The sequence below is a fragment of the Astyanax mexicanus genome, chromosome 12 (assembly GCF_023375975.1).
Source record: "Astyanax mexicanus isolate ESR-SI-001 chromosome 12, AstMex3_surface, whole genome shotgun sequence".
Classification (NCBI taxonomy): Eukaryota; Metazoa; Chordata; class Actinopteri; order Characiformes; family Acestrorhamphidae; genus Astyanax; species Astyanax mexicanus.
Genome location: NC_064419.1, coordinates 47,408,023 through 47,422,656, shown reverse-complemented (window position 1 = coordinate 47,422,656; position 14,634 = coordinate 47,408,023). Strand labels below are relative to the sequence as shown.

General features: G+C 37.1%; 1 protein-coding gene across 2 annotated transcripts in view; it reads right to left on the bottom strand.

Moving 5' to 3' along the window:
- Positions 1-3,367: 3,367 nt before the first annotated feature.
- Positions 3,368-14,634, bottom strand: part of peds1 (plasmanylethanolamine desaturase 1) — a 52,835-nt gene continuing 41,568 nt past the window's right edge. For both annotated transcript variants that reach the window (XM_049486085.1, XM_022671001.2), the window contains 3 exons: positions 10,731-10,879; positions 6,554-6,679; positions 3,368-3,975 (listed from right to left, as the gene is read on the bottom strand). In XM_049486085.1, coding sequence (XP_049342042.1) covers positions 3,829-3,975; positions 6,554-6,679; positions 10,731-10,879 — 422 coding nt within the window. In that variant the 3' untranslated portion in view covers positions 3,368-3,828. The remainder of the gene's footprint in view (positions 3,976-6,553; positions 6,680-10,730; positions 10,880-14,634) is intronic.

The window sequence follows — 14,634 nt, the reverse complement described above, 5'->3', positions numbered from 1 at the left end:
TTTGAGATTCTACCTGCCGCTACCGAAATCAGATCTGAGAAATTATAGACAGGTTTGATTCTAATTTTTTAGTCCAGATTAATTAACTGTGCAATTACTTAAATGTTTTAAATGTGAACTGGTGGAACTGAACATAAACAAATAAATGCATATTTATTAACTTTAAGTTTATCAGACCGAAAACTACATTAAACTGTCCAATAAGCACAACCTAAATATGTTGATGTTAGTGCATTTTATTATTAATACCTCATACCATCTGTAAAGCTTGGTGGTGGTAGTGTCATTTTGGGTGCTCCTTTATTGCATCACGACCAGGATACCCTACTATTAGCATTAGGGTTGGGCTTAAGATTCTATTCTATTCAAGAGAATATCAAGTCCCAGCTGAAGAATGGTTGGATCTTGTAACAAGACAATAATCCAAATCCACACAGAACTATGGCGTCACATAAATTTCAAAAGACGGGGGAGCAAAAACACCATGTAAAAAAAAAATTAACCAGCGTTTTTTAACATTTTGCGTGTGCAAATTAACTTCTTGCAAGTGCAAATGTAAACTCGCAAGCTAAAAAAAAAGGGAATTGTGTGCACACTAAACAAAATATCGCTCCCTAGCTTCATTTTTCTCCTCTCGGGTGTTTATTTTCCTCTCAAATTCACAGTTCTCCTCGCATGCTATGAGAATTGCCTGTGGCTGCGTTTTGAAACGGGTGTTTTTTTTTTTATAGATTGGGGGCGGGGTCAGGATCTCCTCCCTCAGCAAATGCTATTGGCTGATATCTCCAGGGTTTGTGACGGACCGCCTACCTCCAACAGCCTGAGGAGGGTGGAGAAATAAGGACAGCAGGAGAGTTAAGATAGCTAGCTATGCTAACATCCAAATAACCGGCTTTCAGGCGCTGTTTGCCCGGGTTCAGTGCCACGGAACGAGCCTCTGGAAAGCTGGTCTCTCTAGGTGCTGAACCCGGGCCAATTTAAGCTTCTGGAGGGTGGGTTTTAGACTGACTTTGGGCTGGATATTTTTGTTGGACCTGGCAACCCTGGTTGCTGCACAGTTTACAGCATAGACTGTGTATAGCTGGACAGAGCATTGTTTCTCCAAAGTGAAGCCACCACAGGTCGTGCGCCCCCTGCTGTTCGGTTGCAGAAAGCTGTGTAACCCCACCCATCCTCATAGGTTTCAATGGCAAAACAACAAGACAACTTTCAATCACGTTTTTTTCCAATATACTGTAATTCTACCTCCTTTATTTAAATGTAACAGCTAGTGTAACCTCTGATTATATTGTTAAATTTTTATATCCCCACAGAATTCGTTTTTTAAAACGTTATTCAGCTCTATTCAAAAAGGTGTGGTTATTGTAAAAGGGTGGGGTTATGGGCGGGACCAATAACAGAACGTCAGCTCCACTCCGCAGCCTGTGACCTCGAGGCAGCCCTCAGGGGCGGGGTTATTTAAATGAGTAGGCTGTCTCTCCACAGTCTTTCTCCCTCCTCTGGTCTCTACTGCGCTTTACAGACTCGGGTTTCAGGATCGGCAACATGGTGGAAGATTTTGGATTCATTTCATTGAATGAATGGGAACGGAGACACGACGTCCATCTTTTTTACAGTCTCCGGTTTACAGTGTTGCCTGTCCTCTAGCCCTTCACGATCCTATTAAACTATTCTCAGTCCAGCAGTGACACCGACACTGTTTAAAAACTCCAGCAGCACTGCTGTGCCTTATCCACTTCAGCTAACTGACATTTACAAACCTTGGATCATGAAACTGCTTATTTCACGATTGGCAGACTTGTTTTTTTTATTTTCTCCCCACTTTGAAAGTTTAATTAAATAATCTACATTAATTTATTATGACTTCACTATTACTAGTAATGCTCCCTAACACTAGGAGGGTGAGGAAAAGGGATTCAAATCCATAATTCACATCATAGTAAGAGACATAAGACCTCAAAAATCTCCTGAAGATTCTCTGATAAAAAAAAACATCCAGAAAGTAGATCACAAAAAAGCACAGGTCTCTCCTCTCTACATCTGTGAAGCATGGTGGTGGTGGTATTGTCATTTTAGGATTTTATTCTATTCAAGAGAATATCAGGTACTCTTAAGCTGAATCACAGTTGGATCATGTAACAGGACAATGAGCCAAAATCACACAAAACTAGTCTACTCTCACAATGCTTTGAAAGCCTATAAATATCAGTAGCTCACTGATTACCAAGCCATTATCATGCTTGTAAAAAGGGGGCGTGGTAAAGTGGGAAAAGCACTAAAATGCTTCAAGGACTGTAGCTCAGTTGTGATGTACCTTGACCTTTGAACAATTTGTTTAATCACACTGACCCAGATTCCTTGGCAGCGAAACAAATTCACCAGAAAGGACCGTGATCACTAATCTACTATAATATCTACTATAATGTTTTGGCTTATTGGCAATAAGCCAAAATCAAGAGCTAAAGTAAATAGATATTACCTCATATGTGATGTTGTGTGTATTGTTGGCTGTAGTGGCAATAACTAAATAAACTAAATAAAATGACCCAGTTACATTTGCAATTGTACAACTGACCGGCACAGTATAATTACTGTAATAAAAATACGTAACAAGGAATGATGCAGTAACGGAGGCCTACAGCTGTTCATTATCAGAGCACAGTCCAAAGGGACAATAAATTATACAGCTCTGGAAAAAATTAAGAAACCACTTTAGTGTCTGAATCAGTTTCTCAGATTTTGCTATTTATAGGTTTATGTTTGAGTAAAATGAACATTGTTGTTTTATTCTATAAACTACAGACAACATTTCTCCCTAATTCCAAATAAAAATATTCTCATTTAGAGCATTTAATTGCAGAAAATGAAAAAATGGCTAAAATAGCCAACAGACCTCAAATAATTCAAAGAAAACAAGTTCATATTCATATAATTTTAGTTCAGAAATCAATATTTGGTGGAATAACCCTGGTTTTTAATGATAGTTTTCATGCATCTTGGCATCATGTTCTCTTTCTCCACCAGTCTTACACACTGCTTTTGGATAACTTTATGCTGCTTTACTCCTGGTGTAAAAATTCAAGCAGTTCAGCTTCAGTGCTCTCTTTTTTTTTCCAGAGCGGTATTATATTTTTCCTCCTATTTTAATTTGAAGGGTTTTAACGTTCTTATGAATACAGTTTCAGCTACTTTAAGTTGCACCCATATACTGATGGAACTGGCACTAATTTGTTAGATAAGCGCATTTCAACAGGACTAAAAGCACTGAGAATCTTCAGTAATAAATCACCTCAATACAGTAAGAAGCTGAATAAGGCTTCTGAATAGAAAATGACAAAAAAATAAATAAATAACACACACACACAGCCACAGGTCACACGCCATAATCTTATTTATGTTATTGTACAATCTGAATTTATAACAAACAATAATAAAAAAGATTAGTAAGATGTACAGTATTCCAATGATCTGAGCTAAGACAAATCACGCAAACAACCACGCGTCAACTCCGGTGGTCTACTCAAGTTCAAAAAATGAGAAAACAGGTAGAGGTCATGGTGTGGCTTAAGCTGAGGCATGAGTTCTTTCCAGATGGTGTGTGTGTGCGCGAGTGTGTGTGTGTGTGCGAGTGTGTGTGTGTGTAAGAGATTGAGAGAGAAAAGAAGAGAGTAGGTATGTGCACTGGTGGATTCAAGGACGACGGAGATGACGAGAAGGTGAGCAGAGGGAGAAATGAAAGGATGCATACAAATGAGAAGACAAAAAAAACAGAGCTAAAGACGGACAGACGGAGGATGTGGTGTGTGTGTGTGTGTCTGCAGTAAAGTCTCAGTTGGTGTATATTTGTCCCTCAGGCGGTTGTGGTAGTTTCATGTTCTCTTTGCACATCATGAGTCGTCTGAGCTCCTGCAGCACCACCCGAATACTGTAGGAGTTCTGCCACTTCGCCAAGGAGGACACTGCCCTTGTATCCACCTGTACAGACAGATAAAAAGATAGACAGACAGACAGACAGACAGAGCAGATTAGATTAAATAGAAGCATTTCACATTTTAATTCAATTTGGGCTATGGATCGATCCAAATATCGATAATATTGATACCAACGCTGGTATTGGTATTGAGCAATACTCGTGTGAAAAGATGGATATTCAAGCTTTTTATTATTCTGTTTATTTAAGAAAAAATAGAATTGCACTAGAATAAGAAAATTCCTTTTTTTTTATGTTTTTCTTAAGAACAATTTTATCTGAAAAAAAGAAATAAAAGAAAGAAAGAACTAGAAAAGATGTCTAGTGAGGGGAGAAGTTTTATATTATTTTTGTATTCTGGTTTCTCCTTTTCTACCTCAAAAAATAGTTATTTTCCTAATGTTAAAGGCACGCTAGGTAGGATTTCCTTGATTTTTGATCTTTTTAAAAAAGTGAAGTTACAGCTTGAAACTTTCCAGAACTGCGACCTGCTTTCAGACCTATATGTAGTTTTTCTCCAAGGACTACAAAAAACGCTATTTGGAGTTGGTTAATTCTTTACAGAAGCTAACTAGTAGGGATGGGCACAGAGAGATTTAAATGAACTGAATCATTAGAATCTGTTCACTAAAAAGATTCATCCAGAGTGTAAATATGTGAGGTATAAGTTGAGTTAAAGCGTTTGTTTTAACTGCTAAAGCTGAAGGCTAGCAGGCGGAAGCTAGCAGCGATTAGCATTAGCAATCGAGTTAAATGTGTAAATATATCATGTTAAGTGTAAAATATGGCTGTTTGTAAGCTTAGCTTGCAGTAAATTGCCCCGAACTGAAATATACATTTTAGTCTGGGGCTTATAAAAGCTGATTTTACTGATTATATATATATATATATATATATATATATATATATATATATATATATATATAAAAAAAAACATATAATCCACAATGTTATGTTGGTATTGTATAGATAAAAAGTGCCAGAAGACGGAGGGGGCAGTTTTACGACAGTGCTGTATATATTTATTACACTCTGCAACTGTAGGGGGAGCCCACGAGCACAAAATCTCAATCCTACCTAGTGGAGCTTTAAGGCAAACTTTGTTTTGATACTGTTCTATGTCGATTGTGATAAAGTATTTTGTACAGTGTGCAATGTTTTTGGCAAAATTCTATCCTAGGTCTTTTGGATCCTTTGGATCTATGAAGCTTAAAATATATCAGTAAAATGTATCAGTATCGGTATCAATATCGGCAATACTGGCCCTGCATTTACTTGGTATCGGATCAATACCAAAATTTACAGTATCGCCCACCTCTACTCTGGATACCAACAGTCTGGATTTAAAATGAAACAATTGAAATGTAATTGATGGGGAAAAAAAAGTATGGAGAAGGCTTTGACTAGAGGTCTGTACTAGGGTTGGGCGATATGGCCCTAAAACAATATCACAATATTACAATATCGATATTTCATGGTATTTTTGTGATAACGATACTCTTGGCGTAATAACAAAACACTGAAAATTTAATTAAATTTTATTATTGCATACGATATGATATGGCACACCCCTAACTGAGATATTAAAAAATACAAGAATTTTATCAGATTTGTAACAGAAGTCAATGATCCAGAATGATCAGTCATGATAATAATAATAATACACTCCAAATATCTCCATATATCCAGGATTAAAGTAAAATAAATGAAACTGAACAGATAAATTCTGTCTCTAGTAGATATATAATGGGAAATGAGAACATTGTACAATTTTCTTCTTTTGCTTAAAATAATAATAATGAAAAAAATGTAGTACCCTAATGTGATAATTAGGGGTGGGTGATATGGCACCATATTTCAGGGTATAATATTGTTCACCATATTCAATTAGGGGGCGGAAGAAATGTATATGTGGTGGGCGCGTGCGGGAATTAAACAAGAGATTTTTGTTGGAAGCGGGCGGTAACGGGACTAAAACAAGCAGGAGTTGTCGGTTAACCGTGGTGAAACGTGGTGAAACGTGGTGGTCGGGCGTGCATAACTTACAATGGCACTTGGTCACTAGTGTTTATTGAAGATGCCAGATAAATTCTGTACAGGGATATACTTTCTGCTCAGATTTAACCAAAAGCAGTAAGTTTGATGGGATAAATAAACTTTACCACAAATAAAATGTCCAATTACTTTAGAGCCCCAAAAAATGAAGAAAAATGTTGGCAATTCCTAAACATTTTATAGGATATTATTGTTCAACCACTTGTATTAAACATGTTTTTGAAGTGTAGACCTTCAATACAATACATCTCATTTGTTTCATTTCAAAACCAGTCGGTTTGGTAAAAAAGTAAAATTACTCACATACTTTCTAATTCTATATAAACATAAGCTTGAGTTTCTAAATTAGCCTTATAGATTTAAAGCATAATTAAAAAGCCCAAATCAAACACAAAGTCCTGCTTCTGGGGTGGACTCAAAGCCTTATACCTTATAATTCCATTATACTTTTAATACAATATTCTTTTATCTAGCCCAGCGTCTCCAGTGTTCTTCGAATAAAACAGAGTTATAAAACACTAAACTCACCACACCATTGGAGTTGTGTACTCCATTCAAGTTTATCTTTGTCACAAAGCGCACGAACGGAGGAGTTTCTGGATATCTGGGACCACATTCAACTCGCAGGCTGTACATCCGGTTCTCATAGATGGTCTAATAATCAGAAAAAGACAGATGATGAAAAAGATTAAGTTTAATAATGGAAATAATAAAACAAACATAAAGCAGTCAAAACAACAAATCGAACAAAAGCTATACTAATGCATCTCAAAAAAATATATAATATAATTAAAAAGTTACTTAATTACAGTAATTCAATTTAAAATGTGAAATATAATATATTTTATAGATGTATTACACACAGAGTGATCTATTTTAAATCTAGTTTATTTCTTTTATTGTTGATGATTGTGGCTTACAGCCAATGAAAAAAAAATGTTTCAGTGTTTCAGAAAATTTTAATATTATATATTATATAACTAAGACCAATTGGTACTTATCAGAGACTGTAAAAAAGATTGACGCTGTGTCTCCGTTCCCATTCATTCAATGAAAATGAAGCCAAAATCTTCCGCCATGTTGGCGATCCTGAAACCAGAATCTGCGCAGTAGAGACCAGAGGAGGGAGAAAGACTGTGGAGAGCAGCCTACTCATTTAAATAACCCCGCCCCTGAGAGCTGCCTCGAGGTCACAGGCTGCAGAGCAGGGCGGAGCGGAGCTGACGTTCTGTTATTGGTCCCGCCCATAACCAGCCCAATTTTAGTTTTTGTGTATATTTCAATTGATTTGCTTTTTAATAGCTGATACTGATTTTGGATCGTCTTCAAAAAAACACAGAATACAAAGCTTTCTGGTCAAACTCTGAACAAAAGGTCAGATCTGACAGTGCAGACAGACACCAAACAAATAAATCCATATTAAACACAAGTACACATACGAGATCAAAGCTAACATTTCTATTTTCAGAATCCACAAAGACAAATAAGCTGAACTGTAATCATACTGTTTTCAGCACACCGGAAATATCAGACATGAAGGATGTGACTCATCCTTCAGAAAGCAGATCACACGGAGCACACACTCTCAGAGAGAAAACAGCACAACTGCAGTATATGCAATGGTCATGGTGAACATAAGGCTTGTGTTGTGTACAGTAGTAAAGTTGTAGTAAAGTGGTATTAGTGAATATAGTAACTCTGTATTGTAGAGAAGAGAAGTGGGCGGAGCTTCTTCTGGTCATGGTGAACATAAGCCTTGTGTTGTGTACAGTAGTAAAGCTGTAGTAAAGTGGTATTAGTGAATATAGTAACTCTGTATTGTAGTAGAGAAGTGGGCGGAGCTTCTGGAAGGACATGGTGAACATGAGGCTTGTGTTATGTACAGTAGTAAAGTTGTAGTAAAGTGGAATTAGGGAATATATTAACTCTGTATTGTAGTAGAGAAGTGGGCGGAGCTTCTTCTGGTCATGGTGAACATAAGGCTTGTGTTGTGTACAGTAGTAAAGTTGTGTTAAAGTGGTATTAGTGAATATAGTAACTCTGTATTGTAGTAGAGAAGTGGGCGGAGCTTCTTCTGGACATGGTGAACATAAGGCTTGTGTTGTGTACAGTAGTAAAGTTGTAGTAAAGTGGTATTAGTGAATATAGTAACTCTGTATTGTAGAGAAGAGAAGTGGGCGGAGCTTCTTCTGGTCATGGTAAACATAAGGCTTGTGTTGTGTACAGTAGTGAAGTTGTAGTAAAGTGGTATTAGTGAATATAGTAACTCTGTATTGTAGTAGAGAAGTGGGCGGAGCTTCTTCTGGTCATGGTGAACATAAGGCTTGTGTTGTGTACAGTAGTAAAGTTGTAGTAAAGTGGTATTAGTGAATATAGTAACTCTGTATTGTAGTAGAGAAGTGGGCGGAGCTTCTTCTGGTCATGGTGAACATAAGGCTTGTGTTGTGTACAGTAGTAAAGTTGTAGTAAAGTGGTATTAGTGAATATAGTAACTCTGTATTGTAGTAAAGAAGTGGGCGGAGCTTCTGGAAGGACATGGTGAACATGAGGCTTGTGTTATGTACAGTAGTAAAGTTGTAGTAAAGTGGTATTAGTGAATATAGTAACTCTGTATTGTAGTAGAGAAGTGGGCGGAGCTTCTTCTGGTCATGGTGAACATAAGGCTTGTGTTGTGTACAGTAGTAAAGTTGTAGTAAAGTGGTATTAGTGAATATAGTAACTCTGTATTGTAGTAAAGAAGTGGGCGGAGCTTCTGGAAGGACATGGTGAACATAAGGCTTGTGTTGTGTACAGTAGTAAAGTTGTAGTAAAGTGGTATTAGTGAATATAGTAACTCTGTATTGTAGTAGAGAAGTGGGCGGAGCTTCTTCTGGTCATGGTGAACATAAGGCTTGTGTTGTGTACAGTAGTGAAGTTGTAGTAAAGTGGTATTAGTGAATATAGTAACTCTGTATTGTAGTAGAGAAGTGGGCGGAGCTTCTTCTGGTCATGGTGAACATAAGGCTTGTGTTGTGTACTGTAGTAAAGTTGTACAGTAAGAGGTATTAGTGAATATAGTAACTGTAATATAATATTAGCTAGCTCTCTTAGGTTTATCCCTGGTAACGTTAGCTAGCTCTAACATACTAAAGTTAGCTTGCTGCAAACATTAGTTAGCTTGCTGATAATGTTAGTATGTTAGCTAACTCGCTGCTAATGTCAGCTAGCACTCTGCTAAGCTTCGTTTTATCCCTGGTAACATTAGCTAGCTCTTTCAAGCTAGCTAAAGTTAGTAAGTTAGCTAACGACACCAGGGACATAACTAAGGTTAGCAGAGAGCTAGCTAACATTACTGGCGAGTTAGCTAACATAGCAGCAAGCTAACTTTAGTATGTTAGCTAACTTGCCACTAAAGTTAGCTAGCTTTCCACTAACTTCACTTTACTTCACTAACTCACCACTAATGTCAGCTAGCTCTCCGCTAAGCTTTGTTTTATCCCTGGTAACATTAGCTAGCTCTTTCAAGCTAGCTAAAGTAAGTAAGTTAGCAAATGATACCAGGGACAGAACTAAGGTTAGCAGAGAGCTAGCTAACATAGTAGCAAGCTAACTTTAGTATGTTAGCTAACTTGCCACTAATGTTAGCTAGCTTTCCACTAACTTCACTAACTAAATCTATCCTATGTATCGTTAGCTAGCTCTCTTTAGATACACGGGATAGAACTAAAGCTAGCGGAAAGCTAGCTAACACTAGCGGCAAGCTTGCTAACATATTAAAGTTAGCTTGCTGCAAACATTAGTTAGCTTGCTGATAATGTTAGTATGTTAGCTAACTCGCCGCTAATATCAGCTAGCTCTCTGCTAAGATTCGTTTTATCCCTGGTAGCGTTAGCTAGCTCTTTCAAGCTAGCTAAAGTTAGTAAGTTAGCTAACGACACCAGGGACAGAACTAAGGTTAGCAGAGATCTAGCTAACATTAGTGGTGAGTTAGCTAAATTACTAACGTTAGCTTGCTGGTATTGTTAGCTAGCTTGCTTTAGATAGCTAAAGTTAGTATGTTAGCTAGCTCACCACAAAAGACAGTATGTTAGCTCACTCGCCACTAATGTTAGCTGGCTCTCTGCTAACCTTAATTCTTTCCCTGGATTAGATGTTTTATGATGGGCCACTGTGTTTTCCCACCAGCATTAAACACAACATCTGAAAATTAAATAACTACAGCAAATTTACAGCAAATTTACAGTAAATTTAAGACAATTTAAGACCTTAATTATTCAGATATTCATTTTAAGACATTTTTAGGACCCACGGGAACCCTGTTGTGTAGAGAAGTGGGCGGAGCTTCTGTTGTGTACAGTAAAGTTGTAAGTGGTATTAAAGAATATGGTAACTGTTGTGTAGAGAAGTGGGCGGAGCTTCTGTTGTGTACAGTAAAGTTGTAAGTGGTAATAAAGAATATGGTAAGTGTTGTGTAGAGAAGTGGGCGGAGCTTCTATTGTGTACAGTAAAGTTGTAAGTGGTAATAAAGAATATAGTAACTGTTATGTACAGAAGTGGGCGGAGCTTGTGTTGTGTACAGTAGTAAAGTTGTAAGTGGTAATAAAGAATATGGTAACTGTATTGTAGTAGAGAAGTGGGCGGAGCTTGTGTTGTGTACAGTAAAGTCCTGCGGGCTGTGAGTGGATGTACTGGTGTTTATGGTACAGTGTTGGGTGCGGTGTTTTACCCGCGGTGGGCCGATGATCATGCCTCTCCAGCGGGTGAGGGTCATGTCCTCGTCGTCCTCCAGCCCCCAGCTCACCGTTCCATCTCCCACCCCCTTCTGCCCCTCCTCCAGCTCCTCCAGCAGCCGGAAGTTCCGCGGCACTTTCACGCCTGAACACCCAGAAACACACCAACACACACACACACACACACACACACACACACACAGCTGCAGGTTATTACTGTACTGAACAACAGCCAATAACAATAACACACACTGAACACAGAGTGCTGTGAAAATAACACCACACAGATCGATAATGCAGATTTACACACAGATTTTTTGCACTACTTTACATTATTTTACGATACAAAATACATCATGCAGTGTGCAGTGACTGCAGTAGATGAAGGAAATATATATATATATATATATATATATATATATATATATATATATATATATATATATATATATATATATATATATATTTCACAAACTATGATTAATAACAAATTATTTTTTTTTACTGTATGAATTAGTTCTGTCAAGATCACAATATTTTATTGACGATATATCGCCCCAGAAATTATTGCGATAAACAATATTAGTCATTTTACAACCATTTATATAAAATAGCATAAATACAACAACAAAGGAATTAATAACTATGGTTAATTAAAATGTTGTTGTCTTTAAAAAGGTATTATTGCTTTGTTATGCTATTCTATTATCGTTGTCAGTGGAATTAAATGTTGTATTATGTCCATTTAATGTATGATTATTATGACAGTCCTAGTATAAACGATTTTTTGTTATGCTATTATTATTATTAATATTATTATTGTCAGTGGCATTTAAATGGTCTTTAAATGACAATAATATTGTTTACCACAAAATATTCTGGGACAACATATTGTCCACAAGTATTTTTATTAACTGTTAAAATTAAAGAATTACAGCCATAATTTTCCCCTACCTTTTATTTTAATTTTATTCATTTTTTTAATTTATTTTTTTCCATTTATTTACTAAATTTTCTTTCCAAATGTGGCAGAGCCAAGTAACCCACCCACTCATTAGCACTCTTATATTAATTGTTATGTAGGGTCCTGTGAAATCTGTTTTATTTTCAGAAAAATTGCGTTTCTTTTCTTTTATTATTATTATTATTAATTTATATATACAGTTGTGGTCAAAAGTTTACATACACTTGTAAAAAAACACAATGTTATGGCTGTCTTGAGTTTTCAATAAGTTCTACAACTCTTATTTTTCTGTGATAGAGTGATCGGAACACATACATGTTTGTCACAAAAAACAGTCATAAAATTTGGTTCTTTCATAAATTTATTATGGGTCTGCTGAAAATGTCACCAAATCTGCTGGGTCAAAAATATACATACAGCAACATTAGTATTTGGTTACATGTCCCTTGGCCATTTTCACGGCAACTAGGCGCTTTTGGTAGCCATCCACAAGCTCCTGGCAAGCTTCAGGTCGAATGTTTGACCACTCTTCTTGACAGAATTGGTGCAGTTCAGCTAAATGTGATGGTTTTCTTGCATGAACCCGTTTCTTTAGCACTGTCCACATGTTCTCAATGGGGTTTAAGTCAGGACTTTGGGAAGGCCATTCTAAAACCTTAATTCTAGCCTGGTTTAGCCATTCCTTTACCACTTTTGATGTGTGTTTTGGGTCATTGTCTTGTTGGAACACCCAACTGCGCCCAAGACCCAACCTTCGGGCTGATGGTTTTAAGTTTTCCTGCAGAATTTGGAGGTAATCCTCCTTCTTCATTATCCCATTTACTTTCTGCAAAGAACCAGTTCCACTGGCAGCAAAACATCCCCAGAGCATAATACTACCACCACCATGCTTGACAGTAGGCATGGTGTTCCTGGGATTAAAGGCCTCACCTTTTCTCCTCCAAACATATTGCTGGGTGTTGTGGCCAAACAGCTCAATTTTTGTTTCGTCTGACCAGAGAACTTTCCTCCAGAAGGTTTTATCTTTGTCCATGTGATCAGCAGCAAACTTCAGCCGAGTCTTAAGGTGCCTTTTCTGGAGCAAGGGCTTCTTTCTTGCACGGCAGCCTCTCAGTCCATGGCGATGTAAAACACGCTTGACTGTGGAGACTGACACCTGTGTTCCATCAGCTTCCAAATCCTTGCAGACCTGCTTCTTGGTGATTCTTGGTTGACTCTTGACCATCCTGACCAATCTCCTCTCGGCAGCATGTGATAGCTTGCGTTTTCTTCCTGATCGTGGCAGTGACACAACTGTTCCATGCACTTTATACTTGCGTATAATTGTCTGCACAGTTGCTCTTGGGACCTGTAGCTGCTTTGAAATGGCTCCAAGTGACTTCCCTGACTTGTTCAAGTCAATAATTCGCTTTTTCAGATCCACACTGAGTTCCTTTGACTTTCCCATTGTAGCTTTTGTAGCTGAGTCTAATCACTGGGTCAAATGAGCCCTATTTAAATGGGCTCATGAGAAGTCAACAGCTGTAGTCAATCAGAATCACTTACAAGAAGTGAAGAGGCCATGACATGAAGCTAATTTGATTGACACAACTCGCTACATCACCAAAATTGACAAATTTTGTTGCTGTATGTATATTTTTGACCCAGCAGATTTGGTGACATTTTCAGCAGACCCATAATAAATTTATGAAAGAACCAAATTTTATGACTGTTTTTTGTGACAAACATGTATGTGTTCCGATCACTCTATCACAGAAAAATAAGAGTTGTAGAACTTATTGAAAACTCAAGACAGCCATAACATTATGTTTTTTTACAAGTGTATGTAAACTTTTGACCACAACTGTATATATATATATATATATATATATATATATATATATATATATATATATATATATATATATATATATATATATATATATATTTTTTTTTTTTTTTTTTTTTTTTTACTGCAGCACCGGAGGCGTGTGGTGTCGGCATTGTGTCAGCGTTGTTTGACCGTTGTGGGGTAACGCATTTTCGACATCATCCAGACGTGCTGATAAGTTTAGAAAGTGCATATAGTCCTTACAATAGTCATTTTAAAATAATGATAAATGTAATATATTGCTCCTAAATGCACAATTTTACTTTATATCCTATATTTTATCTATTTTGCATTTGCATTACATATCTGCCTTAATACTTTAAGTAGTTTTGAAACCAGTACTTTTACTCTTTTACTCAAAGAGTAAAAAGCTTGAGAGGATACTTTAACTTCTACAGAAGTATTTTAAACCCTAGTATCTAAAATTCTACCTACAGGGTCATAAATGGAGATACTTTTTACACCTTTACCTTAAGTCAAATAGAAAATAAATGGTAAAAAATAGTGTTTAATTGCTGAACTGAGGGGTGTGGGGATCTGAAAGCTGGAGTCCAGCAGTGCTAAGGGTTGTCCTCTCTCTAAAACGCAGCAGTAAAACCTGTAAATCTGGCAGTGAGTGGAGAAGCTGAATAAGGCGTGTCTGAGCAGGAATATCAGCAAACTGTCAGACTGGACTTCAGACACCCTGAACCGGAGGAACCCCCCAGCCCTGCTCCGGCTGATTTAGCACATCCTTGGGTCCAGTGTTCAGTGGATTGAACACTTTATGGTGAACGATCAATATATCCATCAGTAAACAATATATCAATAACATAAGTCTTTATAGTCTTTTTACAGTACGTTGCTTTGATTTTACCAAATAGAAAACCTCTGGAATATAATCAAGAGGAAGATGGATGATCACAAGCCATCAAACCACCAAACTGAACTGCTTGAATTTTTGCACCAGGAGTAAAGAAGCCTAAAGGTATCCAAAAGCAGTGTGTAAGACTGGTGGAGAAAACATCTAGATTACAGTATAATTTTATTTTTGAACAGGTAATCAGTTGTAACTTTTAGCCAGCAT